The sequence below is a fragment of the Rhineura floridana genome, chromosome 15 (genome assembly GCF_030035675.1).
Source record: "Rhineura floridana isolate rRhiFlo1 chromosome 15, rRhiFlo1.hap2, whole genome shotgun sequence".
Taxonomy (NCBI): domain Eukaryota; kingdom Metazoa; phylum Chordata; class Lepidosauria; order Squamata; family Rhineuridae; genus Rhineura; species Rhineura floridana.
Window position 1 is genome coordinate 36,373,935 of NC_084494.1, and position 18,996 is coordinate 36,392,930.

Consider the following 18,996-nt stretch of genomic DNA (forward strand, 5'->3'; position numbering starts at 1 on the left):
TCCAGGCCCCTGAATCAGGGATCCTCTCGCCCCAGAAGTGGGCAAGGCTCTGAGCGGACACGCTCCGCTTCCTGGCTGTAGCCGAGGAACTGGCGCGGCGAGTTCGCGAGCAGGAAGAGCAGCAAAGCGGCCCCCCGCCCTGACCAAACGGAGCAACTTTCCTCGCTCTCTGGTTAGAGGGGGGAACGGAATCTGGTGCGAGTCCCGTAAGGGGACAATGCAGAGTCGCTTTGGATTGTTAACGCCAGTCCTATATTGATAGGGGGGAGTCAGATCCGTATGTACGACCGCTAGCTCTGGCCCCCAACTCCCATCGGCCTTAGCGGGTGCGGCCAATGGTCAGGGACGATGGGAGTTGTAGTCCGACAACGTGTGGAGGGCCGTAGATCCTCTGCAATAAAGGAGATTCTGATATGTATCGTGTAAGGCACATAAAGAAGAGCCGTCAGACCCAAACGGGTCCCTTGTAGTCTGTCACATCTGGGGTAGAATGGGCAAGCGCAGCAGCAGGGCAGGGAGGCAAGGCCATAACTCTCTCCCGCTGTTGCTCTCCTGCACTTGCCATCCAGAGGTAGACTGCCTCCGAACATGGAGGTTTGATTCAGGTCTCATGCTTCCTAGCAGCTGTTGATGGAACGCACCTCCGGTTGTTTCTGCCTGCCACGCAGTTCTTAAAGGCAGAGAAGCCCCCTCATAGAAAATGACGCACCCTCGGTCGGGAGGGGTCGCAGGTCAGGATCCCTGGCTGCTCTCCTTTTGAAAGGAGGTTGCTATCAAGTTCTTCCTTTCTCTTTGGCAGGGCTTCTTTTTTAGCAGCTGAAACGGCAGGCAGAAATTCAACCGGCGAAGCTTTCCCAGGCGTGGAAGTGGAGCGAGGTGGGAGCGTTGCTTCCCGAACTTCGGCCTAACAGGCCGCTGAGGAAGGCGCAGGGGCCCCGCAAAAGCATCCCCTTCCCTCCTGTGATGCAAACCAGGCGGCGCTGCTGCTTCTAAAGCGAATAGTCGTGGTGGTGGTGATTAGCCGTCGGCGCTAGGACCTCGCGGGATCCTCCGCGGGCTGCTCGGCTGCAGTGACTCGCTCGGGTGTGGTAGATCCCGCAGTGGCCCCGCCGGAGATCCGCCCGCCGCACAAGCAAGCCCGCCGCAGCCTCGGCAACAAGGTAAGTGGGAAGGAGGTCCAAACCGGGAAGCTGGCTCAGGCCCCAAGCGGGTTCTTTCCCTGAGAGTGGATCGCTGTAGGAGATCACGGGGGATCCATTTTTTCCCCATTCTCAGGGCTCCGGCTTTGGCGAGGATCTACTTCCTGTACTGGGCCTCCTCCAGCGCACCCGCTATAAACGCTCTCGCTTCGCCCGTTTTTCCGGAATCTCTTGGATTCCTCCATGACTTGCCCTTCTGTAATCCACCCGCCCCCCCAATACTCGCCCTTCACATCCATCTTCTCTCCTTCTAAGGAGATCTGTCTTTCTCTCCCTCCCTGCCCCAAAATAATCTGGGCTGCCTCCAGTGTGGGTCTTACTTAGAGTAGACCAATGGGAATTAATGGGCATTACTATCTTAAGGTCCATTAATTTCAGTGGGTCTACTCTTAGAACTCACTTGGAGTTATGTCTTCCTTTTAAATTTTGTTTTAGTCACTGCCTGTTCTAGCGGATCCCTGGGGATCTCTTCCTCTTGCCTCCTCTTGTTGCTCATTCTTCCCGTCTCCCTTCCTCTCCCCGCCTTTCCTCTCCCCGCCTTTCCTCCCCTTGGAGGCCTTCTCCTCCTTGTGATCGTGTGGATCTCCACCACTCTTCCGCTTCTCTCGGAGTACTGTACAAAAATTGGCATAGTAGATCTGGCATTCCTCTGGCTTTTGACCCACTTGAGCTGGTGATTTAAAGCGTACCATCTATGTATGGATTTGAAAGTCGGACAGTGAAAAAAGCTAAGAGAAAAATCAACTCATTTGAAAAGTGGTGTTGGAGGAGAGTTTTGTGCATACCATGGACTGCGAAAAAGACAAATAATTGGGTGTTATAGAACAAATTAAACCTGAACTATCACTAGAAGCGAAAATGATGAAACTGAGGTTATCCTACTTTGGACACATCATGAGAAGACAGGATTCACTAGAAAAGACAATAACGCTGAGAAAAACAGAAGGGAGTAGAAAAAGAGGAAGGCCAAACAAGAGATGGACTGATTCCATAAAGGAAGTCACAGACCTGAACTGACAAGATCTGAACAGGGTGGTCTATAAGAGATGCTGTTGGAGGTCGCTGATTCAAAGGGTCGCTATAAGTTGTAATCGACTTGAAGGCACATAAGAACAATTTTTTAAAAAGTGATTTTTGGGGGGAGGATGTGTTGCCTCATTAATTGAGGATGCCTCTTTAGTTGACTGAAAAGGTTTTCACTCTAACCAGTCGATTCACCCTTCCCCAACCTGGTGCCCTCCAGAGGTTTTGCACTGTGCTGGCTATGGGCTGGTGGAACTCGTAGCCCAAAAATCTGAAGAGTGCCTGGTCGGCAAAGGCTGCATTAAAGTTTCATTAACAATAATGCTGTTATTAATAAAATCAGAGCTCTGGAATGAACCAAAAAATATCTAATCCATGCCAGTGCTGAGAGGAAGAGCCATCTCAGTTATGGTTACTCTGGAGTGAAGCAGAGGCACTCTGCATTATGTTTGACTGCCCTCTTTTCCAATATTGTTTCATGCGTTCCAGAGCAGAGCTCTGCCACTGAAAATAGTAAGTCCCAAGGCTCTGTGGTCCAATTGATATCTTTTTCTCAAGACTCCCATCCCTGCTCTATCCAAGGTTTTATTTTTTTTTAAAGGGTGTGTGAGTCGTAGTCGACTTGGAGGCATAACAACGAAGGTACCAATGGCTACTAGCCACGATGGCTGTGCTCTGCCTCCATAAGCGGAGGCAGCATGCTTCCGAATGCCAGTTGATGGAAACCGCAGGAGGGGAGAGCTCTTGTGCTCAGGTCCTGCCTGCGGGCTTCCCATTGGGGCATCTGGGTGGCCACTGTGAGACCAGGATGCTGGACTAGGAGGACCACTGGCCTCATCCAGCAGCTTTTCCTGTGTTCTTCTGTCCTGTGTTGGGCTCCTCTCCAAGTTTGGGTGGGGAGGGGGGCCATCCTTGTCTTGGAGCATGCTGCAGGGTCTGGATCCGTGCCCAGACCTCAGGTCTTAAGTGCCCATGCTGAAATGGGCCAGTCATCTTGCATTCTTGTTGTATTTCATAAGCGTGCGCCACACGTCCTTTCATTCTGAAGCATTGCTTGAAACACCTGTACGCTCAGGGAGGAGGGCAAGTCTTGCTGTGCATAGCGGAGCTTACTCCCAGGTAATAGCTCACAAGGCTGCAACACAATTAAACATGAAACCAATTTTAACTACAGGGACCCCTGGGAGTTGGAGTCTTCTGAGGCAGGCAGAGACCGCTAATCCTCTGTTGGGAGACTCATGCACCATCAAGGGAACCACACACCCCAGCGGTCCATCTGAGGGTCCTGTGACAGTTCATCCAGTTTCACTCAGAGCCATCTCTTAAGCCTGCAAAGTTGCTTTAGCTTTCTGTCTTTCTTTATCTGGAAAGTTGAACACACATTTCAAAGATCTAGCTTAACTGGTGCTCCAAAATACCAGTTAAGTTTCTTAGTTTGCAATCCAGTATACACTTATCTGGGAGTAGTTCCCATTGAACCCAGTGGAGCTTACTTTTGAGTAGACATGTATTGGATGACAGCCTTAGTTGCCTTCCTGTTCCAACCTGCCTGACGTGTTTCTTAGACTGGGGGGGTTCCCAACTCCCCCCCCCGACCACTTGAAAATTGCTGATGGGCTTGGCGGAGCACTTAATGATCTGTCTGCTGCTGTAGCAATTATAGTGCTCTGTGCTGGACACTGCATGATTTTTAATTGCATTTTTAATTGCTCCTTTTATTACCTACCTACGCTGTATTTCACGTTGGAAGCCATAGAATTAAAAATGTACAACAACAAAATTCAATGTCAGAAATAAAAGAGGCAGTAGAAATGCAGTTTAAAAAATCAATATGGCCATTTAATGTGGACTTCCCAAAGACCGCCTGAGTGATGCTTGTGGGCCACAGTTTGGGAACTCTTGTCTTAGGGATCCTGATATGAAGTTACTATGGGTGGTGGTGGTGGTGGTGGTGAAAGCAAGTGGGAAGGGGTAAAGGAGGCAAAGCGAGGACTCCTGGGTTCTCTGCAAATTTCAGGAGCAAGGGAGGGATTTAGTAGCTTGGCAGAATGAAGTCACCAGGACTTTGGAGCTCTTTTGCCCAGTGCTAATACACCCTTCCCCAGCTCTGGCTGGGGCTGATGAGAGTTGTAGTCCAAAAAGACCATCTTACCCCTTATATACCCAGTCAGTCACTTCACTCTGCAGGTGAGGGCCCCCTGCAGATACCATCTTATCAAGAGGTCCATTGCGCACAACATAGGAAGTGGAACTTTAGCGTAGTGACGCCTACCCTTTGGAATTCCCTCCCCTTCAATATTAGACAGGCGTCATCTCTGTTATCTTTTTGGTGCCTACTGAAGACCTTCCTCTTTCAACAAACCTTTTAAGTTGAGACCTTGTCCCAGTCTGCGTCTGTGTTGGAATTGCTTTTTAATATGTTTTTAAACCTTTTTTTAAAACAATATGTTTTTTAATCTTTTTTTTTAGATGTCTTCAAAGCTTTTTTAAAAATGTTTTTAAAGTTGTTTTGTTTTAATGTATTTTAAAGTCTGTTTTTATGATGTTTTAAAGTGTTTATAGTGCTTTTGTTTGCCGCCCTGGGCTCCCGCTGGGAGGAAGAGCGGGATATAAATCAAATAATAAATTAATAAAATGTCTGGGGGGGTAGTAAGTTGGAGAAGGAGGGTCTTGTGGATGGATGTCAGGATTCCTTGGTTCTGTTCCTAGTGTTGTCTTGGGGAAAAAATGCTAGTGCTTAGAGCAGGAAAATCCAATTATGTCTTTAACCCCCTCCCTCTTCCCATCCCTGTAGTTTTATTAATGATTGGAGCATTTCCTATTAGTCATAGTGTCTCTGATACTGCATGCATACCATACATTTAAAGTATATTATCTCCCACCCCAAGGATCTTGGGAACTGTAGTTTACCCCCACAAAGCTTCAGTTGCCAGCACCCGCAACAAACTACAGTTCCCAAGATTCTATGTGTGCGTGCATGGGGGGATGTGCTTTAAAGGTATGATGTATGTACACACATTTTATCACCATTCTGAAGCAGAATCACCATTCTGAAGCAGAACCAACATCATTCAAGGGTTTCCAGAAACGCTCCCAAGTTAGTCTCTCAACAAAGCAAAAGAAAACCAAGAGTCTTACAGCACCTAAAAAATTAGCAATTTTTTTATGGCCTAAACTTTTCTGGACTTCAGTCCCCATTTTCTACAGATGCATGAAGTGTTATTCTGAGTTGCAGGTACATATATATGTGGTTGAAGAGTAGGAATTGTTAATAGTGAAATCAGAAGGGAAGGAAATGTGGAGAAGTATGGAGAGTGATATAGTTACCTTTTAAACAATGACCCCCATTTCATTAAACCTGTTTTTCACAGCACAGGGAATGACTTTCTTTAAAGCTATTCTAAATCTCCCGATCTCTTTCGTTCTTGCTGTTCCACTGGGTTGGGTGTGTGCTTTTAAAATAAGCTCAACGCAGAGCTTGTCTACACATTTGTGTCAGAGACAGATTCCTTGTTACAACCCAAGGGTTTCCTTGTAGCATTGCATGCTACAGTCTGTGGACCTGGTGATGAGGGATCTGGCTTTATGCAACCTTGGCTCGAAACAAATCTTCTACAAAGCTGATATATGGGGAAATTATCTTTATTTACCACTATTAACCACTTTGAATTCTCTGTTGGAAAGAAAGGGCAGAGGTGCATTGCAGCATTTTAAAAGCAGGTTAAATCAAAGTTGCCATTTGTGTGATTTTTTCCTCTTTTTTTTCAAACAGAGAAACAACTTCTGAAAATGTTCCTTGTCAAAAACTTCCTTGGTGGAGGTGGAGGAGGAGGAGGCGGCAGCAGCGGCGGCGGGAACATCAGCATTGGTGGAGCCAACATCAACATTGGCAATGTCATTGGAGGGCTTTTAAGTGGGGGAGGGGGTCGAGGTGGCGGCGGCGGTGGTGGTGGTGGAGGAGGAGGAGGAGGAGCCATGGGAATCCTGGGAGGAGTCATCAGTGCCATCAGGTGAGTTTGCTGCATTGCTTTTGTAACAGGCTTGTAAAAAGCCACTTGCCAGGTCACCTCTGGCGAGCAAGGATTGCTTTCAAGGCAACCAGAAAGAGAAGCTTTTGTAACGCAGGAGAAAGTTCTTGCAGGTTTTTCTTTAATGTACCACAAATGACTGCAGAGGCAGGCAAGTATAAATCGTTATGGTCTAGCAGAGGGGTGGAGAACCTTTGGCCTTCCAGATGTTGCTGAACTACAACTCATTAGTCCCAGCCGGCATAGCCAATGGCCAGGGATAATGGGAAGTATAGTTCATCAGCAGCATCTGGAGAGCCACAGGTTCTCCACATCTGATCTAGTACCTGGTCTGCAATGTAAATTTCTGCATGTTATCATGAAAATGTTTAGGTGTGTGGATGATCCAGTCATCTGGGGTGTTTCCAGCCATAAATTTTGGGGATTCCATAGGTCAAAATATTATGGCAGTTTCTTCATCATTATGTGATGGGGAGCGAGGCTATGTAAGCTGTTGAGACAGTGGAAATGGACCCTCAGGAATTCATCTGAGTCAAAGTTCAGCCCCAGAACCTCTTTTCAGTGCCAGGACCCAGGTTGAGAAAACAGGGAGTAATAAGAAAAAGAGAGGGCTTCTGAGCATATGCAAACAGCTTCCCCAATAATCCTAAGCAAGTATGTCACACACATCTTGCATTAGACTTCTAGAGCAGAAAGAGTAACTTCCAGGTCAGCTGAATTCCCAGCACTTTTCTCTTTTGAAATTAAGTATTGCTTAGGAACTTGGATTTTTTTTTTGTATGTGTTGCTGGTGGACTTCTGATGTGGTTGCCTTTGCAGTTCTGTATCTTTCTGTCTCCACTGTAGATTCATCTCTTGCGAATTGGGGGTTGGGTGGGAGCACAATCAAACCAAATAGCTTTTGCAAAGTATCAAACTTTTGCACAGTTTCTCTTGGATGCAAGATATGGCTGGGATGGATCTCAAAAGCTCCCAGTCCCAGAACGCATCTTCTTTGTCCTTTGCTTTGGGATAAAGTGGGTTAGGCCAGCCTTTGTCAACCTGGTGCCTTCCAGATGTTTTGGATGACCACTCCCACCAGCCTCAGGCAACAGCTGTGCTGGCTGGGGCTGATGGGGTAGTTGTACAAACCATTGGAGGGCACCAGATTGGCAAAGGCTGGGCTAGGTCTGTGGAGGCTCACAGCTCTGTTTTCCAATTATGTCCAGCCCTGGAAGGAAAGACGGGTCCTGAGCCCTGGGGGAGTGGCGGGGCGGAGGGCCTTCTCTGCCAGAAGGTATTTTCCTTTTGAAGACCTTTCCTTGCTCTGCTCTGTTTGCAGGGATGGGCTAGTAGCTTGACACTGAGGAATTTCTTGCTTTTGTTTACCGTCAAACTGGTTTGCTAGTGCGGGGAAGGCCAAGTCAACAAGCAAACATTCACCGGCAGCTAGGCTGAAAACTGGAGAGTTAGGCTCCAGTCCCAACCACATGAGTGAGACTCATTGACCATTGTGAGACTCCCTTTGGAGCAAACGCTTATGGGAGTATGCTATTATTGTGCCAGATTGTGCGGCTGATGGTTAAACTTTTGGGAATGAGCTGTTGCCAAGGGCTTTGAGCAGATGAATGGAGCGGGAGGGGTGCAGATTGCCCCCTCTGCAGGAAAAGGACCACAGCTCAGTAGGAGAACACCTGCATTGCGTGCAAAAGGTCTCTGGTTCAATTCCTGGCATCTCCAGGTAGTGTTGGGGGAGACCCCACCCTCTGAAATCCTGGAGAGCTGCTGCCAGTCAGTGTTGACAATACTGGGCCAGAGAGACAAATGGTCTGACTTGATATAAGGCAGGTTCCTGCATCAGAAAAGGAAAACTGGCAGGAGATCTGTGCTTTCCCTCACTCTCCCTTGACCCCACAGATTCTCTTTTGATAATTGTCTGCACTGAGGAAGGCTTTTTGGAGGGGGCAGCCTGCCCCTGTCTTTCCCCAAGGACATAAAAATTCAAAAGTCCGTTTCATCTGCAATCCCCTTTGCATTCCTTCCAATATTAGGAATGCAATGCCTGTCTCTGAGGATTGGGTGGATGCGGTGAGCGGCCTGGCTGCCAGGCCAGCCTCCCAGCGGTTGCTGCTGTGGGAGATCATCCACCCCAGCCTGGCCTTGGGTCTAGTCTTTCCTGTAGCCCCTCTAGGATGGGACTTCACAGGAGACAGTTGGGTGCAGCCAAGGTTAATTTCTCAGCCCCCTCCCCACCTCCAATCCTCCCTAGTACCTTCAGCATCTAAGCGGGAGATATCAACAATGCTAATACTAATAATTACACTTCCTGTTTTTCTTGCCCATTTCAAGTGTTCAAAGCACTTTGTATACATTTTTCTGAGTAAACCTTAATAACAGCCTTGAAAGGTAGGCCAGTATCACAGATATGGGAAGCAGGAATGAGAGAAACGTGGTTTGCTTAAAGCCACCTAGTGAGTTCCTGGCTGGCCTGAGATTCCAACCAGGGACTTCCAGTCTTAGTCACTGTGTTACATCGGCCAGAAAGTATTAAGTCTGGTCTGAGGTTCTTAACTGCCCACATGTTTGGTTATATTATGCACCCTAAAGGGGAAGAAATACAGGGGGAGTGTGTGTGCTAGAGGGAGAGAGAGAGAGTAATGAGTTATTTCTTCCTTTTCCTGGTCTGCTGAATCATACCTGGAATTTTCCTAATATCCCTTATGCAAATAATCCCACAGCACAAGGCAAAGTAGTTACAAGCTTTCTGAAAGCACTCTTCCCACCATTCCAAGTTTCTCTCTGAGGCAATGAGGACTAGAAGCTTCCTTTTTTAAAACAACAACTTGTGTTAGTATTTTTCTTCTTTTCCTTGCATTTTTATTTTAAGTCTCAGTTTTATCCCTCTTGAATGTTGTTTGTTCATATACATATTACATTTTTGAATGACATTAACACAATGATTCTCTGAATGCCAAGGATAAGATTCTGGATGTGGGGGCCTTATTTCGGGCAGAGCAAGATTCAGCTGTTAGGTTAGGACTGCAGAGACACAGGCTCAAATCCCCACCTAGCCATGAATCTCACTGGGTGATCTTGTGGCTGTTACTCTTTTAACCTCCCCTACCTCACAGGGATATTGTGAGGATAAAAGGGGAAGACCCAGCCCCAAGGTCCTTGGAAGAAAGGCAGGCTCATATAAGTGTAACAGAAATGACATATTGCACTGCTAGTCGCAAGTGGGGAAAAATATGAATGCTGATCTGTATGCAGAAGGTCCCAGAGCCGGTTACAGCACTTAAAAAACACAATATTGAAATTGGTTTAAAGCAAATGCAGTCACTACGCAAAACAGGTTTGTGCTTCTCCCTGCACATATTGTGTAGAGCATAATGTATAATGCTGCCTAGTTGACTTTTCTCAGACTGTGCATAACTAGGTTGGGATTCAGGTTTATAGCTTTCCATAATGGAAAAATGGACGGAGTTGGTTCTGCATAGCCTTGGCCAACCTGGTGCCCTGGACTACAACTGATGGAAGTTGTAGTCCAAAACATGTGGAGGGCACCAGGTTGGCAAAGGCTGTGTTGGAGCATCCAATCCCTTTGCAAGGACACTTCCCTAATTGTGCTTCTTTTCTCTCTCCGTGCCTGCTGTGTAACAGCGAAGCAGCTGCCCAGTATAACCCAGAACCTCCGGTAAGTCCTGCGTTTACACTGGAAGAGCCTCTTTTCTCTTCCTGCCCCCCTTTTTTCCTCATTTTTCTCTGTAGGTTTCAGTACTGTTTGCGTTGGAGACAGGAGGCTGGGCTACCGATTCACAAAGCCAGAAAGAGTTTGTTTTTAAAATGCCCTAGAATTCCTTATTTGAGGGGAAAGGCCTCCATTGCTGGTTCCCTGCGCAAGGGTCAGGTTGTAAACCAGGACCAGCCACAGAGGGCATTTTGCCCGGGGGCAAGAGTTCCCAAACTGTGGCCCACAGACCACCAATGGTCCACGAGCTTCCTTCAGCTGCTCCGTGGCAAGTTTGCCGATTTGTGGCTGAAGGCAGAAGACAGCACTTACATCCCAATTTAAGGTTCGTACTGAATTTTAAGTGTATTTGTATTGCTTCTTTCATTTCTTGTATTTTATTGTGTTGCAATTTGAATTCTGCGGAATTCCAGTTATAATACAATTTAAAAACAATATGTAAGAAATAAAAGAAGGAATACAAATACACTTAAAAATCATCTGGCATCTCGAACAATGCGTGACAATGATACAATAGGCAGAAATGTCATGAAGTGGTCTGCCAAGACCCTCAGAAATTTTCAAGTTGGGGCTGGTGCCAGGCATGCCTGGGCCCTTGGGCACCAGTCTGCCCTGGGCCCCAGAACCCACCCCACCTACCTTTTCCTTGTACGTGCATGCCTGCCATCAACCAAGATGGCGGCAGGGGCATCAGCCCCTTAGGGAAGCCTCAGCTGCTGTCATCACTGATGGCAGGCATGCACCCGCAGCTCAGCCAGCGTTTACTTCAAGGAAAAGGTGGAATTCCCTCCCTTTGAATGTTAGGCAGGCGCCATCTCTGCCATCTTTTCAGTGCCTTTTGAAGACTTTCCTCTTTCAACAAGCCTTTTAAGTGGAGACCTCTCCCAGTCTGCGTCTGTGTTGGAATTGCTTTTAATATGTTTTCTTTAATAATATGTTTTTAACCCTTTTTAAAAAAAGATGTTTTTAAAGCTTTTTTTATAATGTTTTTAGCATTGCTTTGTTTTAATGTATTTTAAGGTCTTTTTATGATATTTTAAAGTGTTTTTAGTGTCTCTGTTTGCCGCCCTGGGCTCCTGCTGGGAGGAAGGGTGGGATATAAATCCAATGATAAATAAATAAATAAAAGGTAGGTGGGAGTGCCAGTGAGCGTTGCGGGCCTGCATGGTAGTAGGGGGAGTTCCTGGAGCTCCCTCTCTGCGATCCACGGCACGGTCGGGAGCCGATGCTGCCATGGATCATGGAAGAGTGCACTACTGCCACCCTAAGGACGGGCACCTGCCAGATCCATGTCCCCACCCTTGGCCTACACGGACTGGCAGCAGCTCTCTAGAATTTCAGACGGGACATTCCCAACTCTACCCATTGGGGATTGAAGCCCTGCCGCTGAGCTACCGCCCCTCCCCAATGCATGCCTCTCTTTTTCTCTTCTCACCCCAGCCCCCTCGCAGCCACTTCTCCAACATCGAAGCCAATGAGAGCGATGAAGTGCGGCAGTTCCGGAGGCTCTTCACACAGCTGGCAGGAGATGTGAGTGTTTTGTCTCCCGCTGGTGGCCCTTCCGTAAATATGGAGGACTAGCCTGATGTTGCTGCAAAGTTTGGCAGCTATGGGGAGAAGTGCTAAGGATAGAGAACTACTGTACATCGAGGGTGCAGTCCTGTGTGTTTTTCTTCAGGAGTATGCCCTGCTGAGTTCAGTGGGACGTAACTTCTGAGTAAACACACATGGGGAACCACCGTGCAACCTTGACAAAGGGCTGAACTTTTCCTTGCGTGCTGCCACCAACATAGATCTCTCTGTTTTTGTAGGATATGGAAGTAAGTGCTACAGAGCTCATGAACATCCTCAACAAAGTGGTTACCAGGCGTAAGTGGAGGACCCATTTCTGTTGGTGCCTGGGGGGCTGGAGCCATCTACCCAGCTGTCCTGGCTGGGGCTGATGGGAGTTGTAGTCCAAATCGTCTGGAGGGTGCCAGGTTCAGCAAAACTGATTTTGGCATATTAAGCAGAACCTAACGAAATGAAAGCTCTCTCCCCATCCCTTAAGTTAAAAAATTAAAACACCTTTTGTTGTAATGCAGGGAAGGGGGACCTGCGGCCCTCCAGATGTTGCTGGACTGCAGCCTCTGTCATCCCTGACTGTTGGCCGTGCTGGTTGGGAGGTGGAGTTCCCAACAACATCTGGAGGGCCACAAGTTCCCCACCCCACGGCCTAACAACACTTCTGCCTTCCAGCCCTGGCACAGGCCTCAACCAACCTTTGCTTCTTCCTTTCCAGATCCGGACTTGAAGACGGATGGTTTTGGGATTGACACTTGCCGCAGCATGGTGGCAGTCATGGACGTATCCTCTTTCTGACTTGAGATCTGCAGCTGGCTCTTGGTCTCTGGGTGTTCCCAGGGGAAGGACTGTACTCGGGGCAGAGCCTCTGCCTTGCATGCAGTTGGTTCCCGGTTCAGTCCCTGGCATCTCTGGGTAGGGCTGGGAATGTCCCCTGTCTGAATCGCTGGAGCGCCTCTGCCTGTCGGTGTAGAGCAGGTGCGGGGAAGCTTTGGCCCTCCAGATGTCGCTGAGCTGCAACCCCCGTCAGCCCCAGCAAGCATGGCCAATGGCCAGGGAGGATGGGACTTGTTGTCCCGCAACATCTGGAGGGCCAAGGGTCCCCTGCCCAACTACTGCAGGCAGGATCAGTGGTCTGTGTTCCTAGTATATTTATGGAGGCTGTGTTGCAGGGTGTGTGGCTGACCGTGTGTGAGTTGCTGCAGTCCTCTGGCTTCCTTCTCTGCTGTCCCCAGGAGGGTTTGGTGCATTTGCTATGGTAGTGATAAGAGAGAGCTGTTAAGTCCAGCACTGGAAGAGCGAGTCAGGGAAAGGCCATCACGGTTCAGTGGGAGAGCATCTGCCTTGCATGCAGAAGGTCCCAGGTTCAATCCCTGGCATCTCTAGGTTGGGCTGGGAGTGACTCTTGCCTGAAATCCTGGAGAGCCTGTGCCAGTCTGAGTAGACAGTACTGAGCGAGACAGACCAGTGCGTTCTGACTCGGTCGAAGACACCTTCCTACACTCCTGATGCTTTTCTCTGCACGAGGCCTGGGCATCTTTGAGCCGCTTCTGGCTCCTTCTCTTAAGCTCCGGACTGCTCCTTTATGTTACTTGGCAAGATTTGTATACTGCTTAATAAAATAAGCTTCTAAGCGGTTTGTTTATTCATTTAATTATTTATTATTTGATTTATATCCTGCCCTTCCTCCCAGCAGGAAACCAGGGCAGCAGGGCTTACATAAAATAGTATCAAATATTCACCAAAAATAGCAACAAAAAAGGACTTTAGAAGAGTAAACGTATGAAAATATAGGTAAAATCAGCAGACTGTAAGGGTACATCATAAACTTACATCTGCCTAAGGAGTGCTGTCCCTTGCTGATGACACTCTCGCTGGCTGTGTACAGTTGGGCCTCTGTGATTCTTTGGATCAGCTTTCTGTATCCAGAGGCCTCTTTGCCCTGCTTCCGAAAAAGGGGTAGGTGTGTGCATGCGAGTGCATGAATGTGTGACTTTTTCATTTTCCTTGACCATGCCCTGTGCAGAGTGACACAACTGGGAAACTGGGGTTTGAGGAATTCAAGTACCTCTGGAACAACGTCAAGAAGTGGCAGGTAAACAAACTGAAACTTGCCCAGCGCGTGCATTTAGTGCACCCCTATTTTGGGGTGTGGGTGTTGTGGGAAGAGGGCTCTGGAAATTCACCCAGCTTTTCCATTTAGTACACTCTTATTTTGGGGGGGTGGGGTTGTGGGGAGGAGGCTCTGGAAACTCACCCAGCTTTTGCATTTAGTGCATCCCTGTTTGGGGATGGTGGGGTTGTGGGGAGAGGGCTCTGGATGGGGAGAAGACTTTCCTGGTTGCCTGTCCAGTCTGCCTGACTTGTGGCTTTGCTTCCCTCTGCCCATTGTTTTGGGGGGCTCTCCTGACATCAGTGCATCTACAAACAATTTGACGCAGACCAGTCTGGGACTATTGGCAGCGGTGAACTCCCAGGAGCCTTTGAAGCTGCAGGTAAGGGGCAAAGGTGAAAGGAAGACAACAGTGAGGGATCGCAATTGAAACTCTTTTATCACACCATGCATGGGACTGATTTGAAAAGCACAGGGTGGTGGTTTTTGGTTTTTTTCCTTGCGGATTCATCCCTCTGGGAGCCGGGCTCTTGGAGCCTACGGCCGCCTCTCCCAACCTGGAAATCTCCCTGATGTTTTTGGATTTCAGTTCCCATCAGCCACAGCCAACACGAGGGCAGATGGGCATTTTAGTCTGAAAAATCTGGGTTGCACCAGGTTGGAGAAGACAGGCCTGTGGGGTTGGCAGCCTGGGTGCGCCATCTTGCCCAGGAGAAGAGGGCACTTCCAAGGTTGTGTGGTCAACCCGGAGAGGACATAGCCCAGTGGCAGAGCCTCTGCTTTGCACGCAGAAGGTCGCTGGTTGAATCCCTGGCGTCTTCAGATAGGGTTGGGAGAGACCCCCATCTGAAGCCCCGTCTGTATTGAGCAGGGGGTTGGACTTGATAGCCTTACAGGCCCCTTCCAACTCTACTATTCTATGATAAGCCTTGGAGAGCTGCCGCTGCCAAGTCAGTGTATGCAGGAAGCCTGCTTATACAGAGTCAAATCCATCTTCCTCAGTATTCCCTGCACTGATTGGCAGCAGCTGTCCAAGGTTTGCAGCAGGAGTCTCTCCCAGTCCCACCCTGAGATGCCATTGGGGTTGTATCTGGGACTTTCTGCATGCAAAGCACACGCTCTGCCCCGAGGTACAGCCCTTCCCCTACATGTAGCAGTTTAGAAAATGCTGGATGGGCTCATGGTCTGACTCTGCATAAGGCTGCTTCCTCTCTTCCTGTGCCTTCGGTGGGGCCCTCCTGTGATGCCTGATGTTTAGCCGGGGCAGGGTTTGGCGTGGGGTGCTGGCAGCTGGGAAAGGTGCCTAATGTTTGCCAGGCTGTGTGCTTGAAGGGAGGCCTGTTCTCCGATGGATCTCCCTTCCTCTCCCCTACTTTTTCCTCCTCTCCTCGTCAGGCTTTCGGCTCAACGAGCAGCTGTACAGCATGATCGTGCGCAGATACTCGGATGAGAACGGGAACATGGACTTTGACAACTTCATCAGCTGTTTGGTGCGCCTGGATGCCATGTTCCGTAAGTTGAAGCAGAGGGGATTCTGCCGCTGGGTTCCTCGTCGGGAAGAGGTGTCTTGAGAAGTGAATGGTTGTGCCCCCAAATTTGGCAGCTGGGGAGGCCGTATTTGGCTTGGGCATCTTTGGTGGCTCACCGCTGCAGTTGGCTGTCTTTCCACGGAGGTTTTTGCACCTGTTTATCTTGGCTCCAGCCAAACTTCAGCCTGGAGGAGGAGGATATAATCGGTCCTCGGACATCAAGGCCTGTTTGAGTGCAGATCTGCCACCTTCCTCTTTTAACATCCCTTCTACTTTTAGGTGCCTTCAAATCTCTGGACAGAGACGACAGCGGACAGATCCGTGTGACCTTGAAAGAGGTGAGAGGGACTTTTGACTCTTGTTTTTGCTTCAGGCCCCAAAGTGAAGCAGGGAAACAGGCAGAGTTAGTGCAGGGAGCTGGAGGAATTTGCTGAGTGTGGAATCCTAGCAATAATCCAAAGATTTTTGGGTGGTGGGTTGATGAGAAATTTCCAAAGGGAAACAGGAGTGAATTATGCCAGGAAAGAGTTCATATATTTATTATTTATTTAAAAGAACTTATAAACCACTTCCTATTCCAAAACATTGTCTAAGCGGTGTACAACATAGAAACAATGGACATGGAAATGGACTGCCGTCAAGTCCATCACAACTTATGGAGACCCTATGAATAGGGTTTTTGTGGTATGCAGTATTCAGAGGGGGTTTCCTATTGCCTTCCTCTGAGGCTGAGAGGCAGTGACTGGCCCAAGGTCACCCAATGAGCTTTGTGGCTGTGTGGGGATTCGAACCCTGGTCTCCCAGGTCATAGTCCAACACTCTAACCACTGTGCCACACTGGCTCTCTATAGAAACAATAACCATATTATTAAAACAAAAATGCAGCATAGAGCCAGTAAAACAGTGGCATAAATATAGAATTTCAGGGAATTCGAACAAATGAAAAGCAGGGTCTGATCTTATGGGTCAGGGAAAGCCTGGGCAAAAAATATGTCTTTACAAGATATCCGAAGCAACAGATGGTTGCTGCTGCTTGTATGGCAGACACATACAAATTTTATGCCATTTGTATATTTATTTATGGTTATATGATTTATATCCCACCCTTCCTCCCAGCAGTAGCCCATAATAATCGCTACCTGTGTCTGGGCTTTACCTGTTTACCTCCAGAGTATGTTTTTGTACCTTGGCTTATCTGCTAAGGAGCACATGTGCTGTGCAAGGCCAGAGGAGTACATGTAGGGTGGTGTGTGGGATGGCTGAGCTGCCCTGTCGTCCTGCGCAAACTGAGTGCATGTCTCAGATCAAACCGGACACTCCCTTGCAACGGTGCATTGCCAAGAGGATGGCTTAGTGGGTGAGCAACCTCTGTTCAAGAGGCTTGCCCACCATTGGCTCCTATTGGGAAGAAGGATGGGAGATGATGATGATGATGATGATGATGATAAACAACTGGTCTTGCCATTGAGAAAACCTGAGATTTTCCAGAGCACAGTTTTTGGAAACCACTGAACTTTGTGGAATACAGAAACTTGCTGGTGGTGGTGGCGTGGGAGTATTGGAGATCCATGTACAACTTTGCTAAAGTTGGGGGTTTGAGAGAAACTGGTCAAAAACAAAGAGTCTACAAAAGCGTTAGGAGAGGGCTGTCTCTCGACTGAACTAGGTTCAGTCCTCAGCACCTTCAGGTAGGGTCGGGAAGAAGTCCCCTGCTAGAAGCCCTAGAGAGCTGCTGCCAGTCAGTGCAAGAGGATGTGGAGCGAGATGGACCAACAGTCTGAATCCGTAGAAGGCAGCTTCCATTCCATGTTTGAGGGGCGAAGCAGGAAGAGAAGTGAGGAATGGGTCTCCCATTGGTTTGCTGGAGGAGGGCTTGCCGTAGTTTGGGTCAGGAAAGGTTTTGCTGGAAAAGTGGGTTTTGAGGAGGGGAGAACAGCCTGAGGGATAAAGGATGAGAAGACAACGTGGCAGGCCAAGGGCAGAACAGAGGAGGGGCAGACCAGCTCTCATGAGATGGCGGGATCCAAATGGGGAAGACAGTTGGGTTGGAGAGATGCCTTGAAAATGAGAACTAGAAGCTTGGAGAGGATGTGGAGAGTGACATTTCTCTTCTTTTTCCAGTGGTTGCAGCTTACCATGTATTCCTAAGGCTTGCCTGCCATTGAGACCACACCCTCCCTCTGACATCACCGAGTCGGTTCTGGAGTGTTTTTTTAAAAGACCTGGGCTACTCCTGATTTGCAGGCCACCCTTCAATGTGGGACAGTTTAAAGAATCCCGTTCTTTTCTCTCTCTTTTTTTGTGCTTTTTAGACTTCCTTTTCTGCTCCCTTTTCTAAAGCAAAAAAGGGCCCTTTTTCAAATTTTGTTTTTGGGGGGTTTTTTGTTCTGCATTTTTAGAAAATTAACTGCTTATATATTTATGTTACCCGTTCTAATTAGTTGATTAACAGCTGATGGGTGTCTTCTTAAAGAGGCTTCCAGTTTGCAGTGGGTTTCCTTTCTTTTTCTAAGCTGGCTCGGTTTATGACAATCCCCATGCAGACCCTAAAATTCACTATAGTTTGACTATGGTACAATCGTCTTATGTTTTGGAATTTGGTGGGAGGTGGAGAGGCTGCATATCCATTTCTTATACCCAGCAATGCCCCAGCGCTCCAGTCACTTTTGGGAATTGGGTAGAGTGATGGAAAGGTTGCATGCTGTCTGTGCTGCAACTGGTGTTCTGCACCCCTCATCCTTAACAATCCCACAATCCCCTGGAGAGGTGGGTGTTGGCCACCATTTTAACTTCCATCTACAATGAGCAGATAGGCCAGGGCTGTGGAGATGGAAGTTGGACTAGATTCATGTGATGGCAACAGCACCCCCCCCCCAAATGAAGTAAATCACCTCATTTTATAAACTGGGGAACTTAGAACTTTGCATGGATGTAACTTAAAAAGCAATAGGTCAGTAATGGGGGAAGTCCACCTTAAACTATTTAAATAATGCTAGTTATAGAGGCTTGCACTTTTTTTTAAAGCAGCTGCTATGGTTCGCCCAAGGGTGATTGTTAAATGTTTGCTGTCTGTAACAATCTAGTAAACCTAGCCCCGTGACACTTTTTAAAAAGGTGCCCTTATTGCAAGTTGTACGGAGGCTTTTGTGTCGGGCAGACTTCCCCACCCCAAGCGCCATACTTGCACTGCACGCAATTTCTGTGCATGCATTTTGAAGAAATAAAAGTCTAGCAAGACAGCTGGTTCTATATATATTGTGCCTTGAAGGATAAACCTCTTGACAAGTATTTTTAGAATAACTTCCTTGAAAATGTGGCTCTATTGCCCTCTATGGGCAGCAGTTGATATTATTGTTGAGTTTCCCTCTCTGAAATCCAGAATACGGTGGGTCCAATAAGTCATGGTTGGTGCCTTCCAATTTTAATGGTTTGTAAATGGAAAAAGGGAGCAGAAGAATACATGGGGTAGGAAGAGAATTATTTTTTCAGCACCTGCCTCCTGTGATGAATTTCCAAAATGTGGATTGTTGAAATCAAGCAGGTTTGAGTCCACCTTTTTCAAATATACCAGCCTTGTGATGGATCATTGTAATAAAAATATTTTTACTCCTGCCCATCAGAACTCTGACATCATATTTTGAAACGCCATCCTCAGAATGGGTTGTCATGAGGAGAGTTTATCCTACATAAGACTTTTGTAATTAAGTTTACTTTGAAACTTCATCTACTGGTAATGAAATATCGCACTGTGCCTGACTGAGACCTGGTTCTGGGAGCCTGGTGAAAAGCTAATCCAGCCAGCCAGAGCTGACAG

General features: G+C 47.9%; 1 protein-coding gene across 1 annotated transcript; it reads left to right on the forward strand.

Moving 5' to 3' along the window:
• On the forward strand, positions 1–18,796 carry CAPNS1 (calpain small subunit 1). The gene is made up of 12 exons (XM_061596609.1): positions 1–172; positions 800–1,160; positions 5,995–6,232; positions 9,890–9,923; positions 11,418–11,507; positions 11,789–11,846; positions 12,259–12,323; positions 13,567–13,635; positions 13,957–14,035; positions 15,049–15,165; positions 15,462–15,520; positions 17,304–18,796. The coding sequence occupies exons 3-12, from the start codon at positions 6,012–6,014 to the stop codon at positions 17,328–17,330; spliced, it is 819 nt and encodes a 272-aa protein (XP_061452593.1). The 5' UTR covers positions 1–172; positions 800–1,160; positions 5,995–6,011; the 3' UTR covers positions 17,331–18,796.
• The last annotated feature ends 200 nt before the right edge of the window (positions 18,797–18,996 follow it).

What these genes read in the sequence shown, in the direction of transcription:
- CAPNS1 (XM_061596609.1), top strand. Translation starts at nt 6,012, where the DNA reads ATGTTCCTTGTCAAAAACTTCCTTGGTGGAGGTGGAGGAGGAGGAGGC. An exon ending in AGTATAACCCAGAACCTCCG is followed by an intron (nt 9,924 to 11,417) that starts GTAAGTCCTGCG and finishes TTCTCACCCCAG; the next exon opens with CCCCCTCGCAGCCACTTCTC. An exon ending in TCCGTGTGACCTTGAAAGAG is followed by an intron (nt 15,521 to 17,303) that starts GTGAGAGGGACT and finishes TTCTTTTTCCAG; the next exon opens with TGGTTGCAGCTTACCATGTA.